The sequence below is a fragment of the Hydra vulgaris genome, chromosome 12, assembly GCF_038396675.1.
Source record: "Hydra vulgaris chromosome 12, alternate assembly HydraT2T_AEP".
In the NCBI taxonomy this organism is placed as follows: domain Eukaryota; kingdom Metazoa; phylum Cnidaria; class Hydrozoa; order Anthoathecata; family Hydridae; genus Hydra; species Hydra vulgaris.
In genome coordinates this window covers 2,740,426-2,745,371 of record NC_088931.1, presented here as the reverse complement: position 1 = coordinate 2,745,371, position 4,946 = coordinate 2,740,426, and the positions used below count along the sequence as shown (strand labels likewise).

Here is a 4,946-nt window from a genome sequence, read left to right as displayed (position 1 = left end):
AAACAATAGTATTTAAACCAAACTGTTGAGCTAAAGTATTACTTTTATATATTTTAGACAAAAACAAGACATTTGCTGAAAATGCTTTAGTTATGAAATATAAAAAACAGCCGTTATAATTAACCTTGTTAATTTTGGTTAACCCCAGCAAGAGTTGACTTATTTTAAATAATAGTAATAATAATAATTATAATAATAATAACAATAATAATAATAACAATAATAATAATAATAAAAACAAAATAATAATAATAAAATAGTAAAGAAAATGAAATTCACCGCAGAAAGTTTTCAAATATGTCTATATCTTTATATGTCTAAATACATACATATATATGCACATACATATACATCTGTGTGTGTCTTTGTATTTTATCTACCTACAAAATAGTTGGATTTAACTAGTTATTGTCCAATAACAACAAAGAAAAGTAAATAAAAGATAAAAATGAAATCTTTATAACATTTCGTAAAAATTTTATATCTGATACGGTTTAATTTAACTATTTATTTAAAATAAAAAAATATAAAAATTCTGTAGCAACCATATAAAAATTTCTTTTATTTTATTTTTTCTATATTAAAAAAAAAATTGTTGCACAAAAGTATTAAAAGTTTCAAATTCACCGAAGAAGTTTCAAAGGTCCAGAGTTTAAATCCTCAAGTTTTGTGTCATTAGTGAGTGTGGAAATCGGAAACAGATTTATTATATGACATTCCCATAATGCTCTATGATACAACTATCAAATTTTGTATGCACCCTAATCAAAAAAAAATAAAAATAAAGAAATGCAAAAAAATGTATCTTATTAAAAATAAAAGTAACATAAAGGACTATGATGTTTTTTACTTTTTTTTTTTTTCCAGTCACCAAAATTATAAAAATGTGATAGCCCTAGTTAACCTTAGCTATATAAAATTGTGAATAAGTTGTTGTTCTATTGATTAAGTTGTTTTATATACTATTATCTTTCCTTAAATATTGTTTGAAATAGATTTAGTTAAAAGCAAAGGTAAGGTAAAGTTTTAAAATATTGAAAATGTTACTGACAATTCAAGTGATGTGTTGCCAAAAGTACCAAACCATGACAATTAGTTGTGTATTCAGCTCTAAAAAAAAACTAACAAATCATATCAATTATTCTATTATTATTATTAAAAAAAACTTTAAATTTTTTTTTTTAAGAAAAGTTAATAAACATAGAAAGTTAATAAAATAACTTTGAAAGTGAAAATAAAGTAATAAACCTAATAAAATAGTTTTCAATTTGAACAAAAATTACTCTAACCATATTTTAATTGTAAAAATGTTTATATTTGGTCATATTTAGTTATAAAAGGGTAGTGAAAGGTTGGAACTTTCAAATACACGACAAAAAACAAAGTTACTGTAGTTAGTGGATTATTTCAGAAGGATTAAAGTTTAGCAACTATAATGCCGGAAAAAATCATGCCGAAAACGGATGAATGTTTTTCCTGATTCCACGATAATATTAAATTAACTGCGTTCTACAAATAAATGTTTATAAAATGAATTAAACAAACAAGTAAGCTTTAAATTTTGTGTATTGAAAATAGATTATCTTCTTTAAAAATTTAAGAAATACAACCTTTTATACTTTTCCGCTTCTTTTCCAGACGCTCGTTTGGTTTGTCGTTAGCTATACTCATTAAAAGATTTATTTAATCTGCTTATTTGCAAGTTTTTTTCCGTTATGAATATTCGTTCATTGTATACTATCAAAGTGTTTTTAATTTTTATTTGTTTAAAAAAATAAAAATAAAATAAATTGTTTTCCTTTTATCCAGTACTTTTATATTTTAGGCAGTATAAGTTATATATATATATATATATATATATATATATATATATATATATATATATATATATATATATATATAAACATATATTTTCATATATGTAAATGTATATGTGTAATTATAATTTTTATTTTTAAGAAACTTTTGCTAAATATTTGATACCAGAAACTTCAGTTTAATAAACAAACGGAAAAAAGTTTCCTTTCGTTTGTTGTGTAAACTGAAGATGTATCAAAAATCTAGCGAAAGTTTCTTTAAAAAAAATATAAATACAGTATTGAGAAAAATCGAATTTATTGATGTTTTTAAGATAAATTATTAAAACTTCCATTCAAAATGCCGTCATTTATTTATATATATATATATATATATATATATATATATATATATATATATATATATATATATATATATATATATATATATATATATATATATATATATATATATATGTAGTTTAACTATGCTTTTATTAATATATAACAAAGATTACGTCAAAAATAACTTTCCCAATATGGGAAAGGAATTGCTTCATTCATTAGTTTTTCCGTCTTATTTTGTTCGTTTTTATGAATGATTAAGTATTTTAAAATTGTATATCAAAGCACAAATAGAATAAAAATACTTAAAAAAGAATTTACTTGCTGTTATATTATAACATATAACTACAAATATGTATTTGTTTCGGTTGACTTTTCATTTGCTTCAGCTAATTCCCCTCAGCGTCTCGTTCAAATTTATGTTCAGCTCAATCCCCTCGGTCTCTCTTTCTTCCCGATGATGTTTACTTCATTGTTTTAGTTTATTAACACATGAGTTAAGAACATTTTAAAACTTTAAAATTTATTTTTAATTATTACAATGAGCAAGCAATCGCTAAATAATAAATTAATTAACAAAGTGTTAGTAAGGGGTTTATTGGAACCACTATAAACAACATTAGTAACACGCTGGGAGAGATGATTAGGACGTTATTTTTTGCAAATATAATTTTTTCCCATACTAGTTACGCTATTCTTTTTAAAAAGAGTGTGTTTCCATTTTTTAATTTTTTTTAAGATCACTAGAATTTATCATTAAAACTTAAAAATGTTTAAATACTTTTACTGTTGATTTATCGTTTTCAAAATAAGTTGAGTATTAAGTAAAAAGAAAAAGCCATGAAAAAACATATTGAAAACAATTGTTTGAATTTAAAAGTGCACACACAGATATATATATATATATATATATATATATATATATATATATATATATATATATATATATATATATATATATATATATATATATATATATATATATGTAAGTATATTTGCTCATATCATCCTCAAACAATAGTTTTTATAATATTGATTATTACGAAAATAGTTGTTATTTGTCGGTCATCTGTTTTAGCAATTTAAAAAGATTAAAATAAATACGAATGTATTCAATTTAAAATGATTGAATCTTTTAAAAACGTTTTCGATTTGCATTGTTTTTCGAAGTAGGTTACTTCGAAGTACACTGAGCTTGTTTATATAAAGCTTATATAAAGTTTTTTCTAATGTCCCCCGCAGTGAGAGTATATAAATTGCGGAATGATTTAACTTTTACCAGTTTATGAAAACAAATTCTTATCATCAGATGTCAGCCAGTAGATGCAAATGACTATATCAATGGAAGAGAAAGATAAAAAAACAATTGAAAATAAAAATGGAAAAAAAGTTAGTTACTTTTCAATTGATCAAATTTTGAGTAAAAACTTTGATGAGATTGAAGAGAAAAGTATTATTAAAGTAAATGCTAATAAAGATAATAACATAGATCTAAACAGTTCAATTGATAAATTAAACGAATGCGTTAAAAGTGAAGACTTAGTTGAAAAAAAAGAGATACGAAACACACCATCATACACAGCAATAATTGCGCAAGCTATTTTGAGCTCTAAAGAGAAAAAACTCCCTCTTGGAGACGTTTACGAATATATTGCAGAAAATTTTCCTGAATTTCTTAAAAAAGGACAAGGTTGGAGAAATTGTGTTCGTCATAATTTATCTCTTAGTGAATGTTTTGTAAAAGCTGGAAGAGCTCGAAACGGGCGTGGAAATTATTGGGGTATACACCCAAGATACATAAAAAATTTTTCTCTTGGTGATTACCGAAAACGAAGAGCAAGTCACCGACAAAGAAGCTTTGGACCAAGTTTTGTTAACTGTTCATATCAAGATAATCATACTAACCAATACATATTTGAACATAAAAATTTTTTATCAAAGAACTTTACAGTGGAAAGTATTCTTACACCTGAGCACGGGAAGCATCGAATTCCATTTTATCTTTTAAACACAGCATACAACGAAAACATATTACGCGAAAATTCAAATCATTTTCATCAAGCATACAGTTTGCGTGTACCTATAAGAAATTACTCTTTAGAACCATGTATTCCTAAACTCTCAAGTAATCAAAATATGAATTATGTATCAGAAGTAAATTGTTCTTGTTCTAAGTGTCCAATACTGAACACTATTAATAGAAATGGATTGATATAAAAAAAATCCATTCTTGCTCCTTAAAACCGAAATATTGCAAATAATCTTAATGTTTATATGATACTTATTTTACAATATTTTAAACTTATTTTATAAGTTCTAAAGCGAAATAACTGTTAACAAAACTAAAAAACACTAGATTTTTGTGGGCGCACTGTGAAAAACAGTACATATGTGGTCACGTTAAAAACACTGTATTAAAAAAAAAGAAATTTATTTATTTAACTTATAGTATTGATAAAAATATTTATTTGTATTTATTTTTATTTATATAAACTTTCTATATTAAAAATAAAAGTTTGTTGAATTTTTGTTGTTGTTGAAATCTTTTAACAGATACAATGGCCGTACTTTTCAATTTATTTATTTTTGTCTTTAAAACTTATGTTATTTTTTATCGTATAGATTTCATAATTAAAGAAATTCTTTACCCGCAGCGGGCAAAGGACGTTTCGTCATTTAGCCATCTAACTTTGATTTTATATTTTTTTTACCATGTAGTTTTCATTAATGTAAGGAATTTATCGTGAGAATTTACTAATTATTAGTTTAGATTATTCTCCACTCAACTGATAATTAATTTAGATA

General features: G+C 23.6%; 1 protein-coding gene and 1 long non-coding RNA gene across 4 annotated transcripts; one reads left to right on the top strand and one right to left on the bottom strand.

The window, feature by feature from the left end:
- Positions 1-300: 300 nt before the first annotated feature.
- On the bottom strand, positions 301-1,818 carry LOC136089007 (uncharacterized). Of its 3 annotated transcripts, XR_010642704.1 has the most exons (4): positions 1,611-1,818; positions 1,290-1,509; positions 1,052-1,110; positions 301-761 (listed from the first exon to the last, which is right to left on the bottom strand). It is a non-coding gene; the product is annotated as an uncharacterized LOC136089007 (long non-coding RNA). The 3 variants fall into 3 exon arrangements; XR_010642705.1 differs by having other exon boundaries at positions 1,249-1,814; XR_010642703.1 differs by having other exon boundaries at positions 1,290-1,810.
- A 1,506-nt stretch (positions 1,819-3,324) lies between these two features.
- On the top strand, positions 3,325-4,655 carry LOC100198474 (forkhead box protein D3-A). The gene has a single exon (XM_065811240.1). The coding sequence runs from the start codon at positions 3,465-3,467 to the stop codon at positions 4,356-4,358; it is 894 nt and encodes a 297-aa protein (XP_065667312.1). The 5' UTR covers positions 3,325-3,464; the 3' UTR covers positions 4,359-4,655.
- Positions 4,656-4,946: the final 291 nt, after the last annotated feature.

What these genes read in the sequence shown, in the direction of transcription:
- LOC100198474 (XM_065811240.1), top strand. Translation starts at nt 3,465, where the DNA reads ATGCAAATGACTATATCAATGGAAGAGAAAGATAAAAAAACAATTGAA.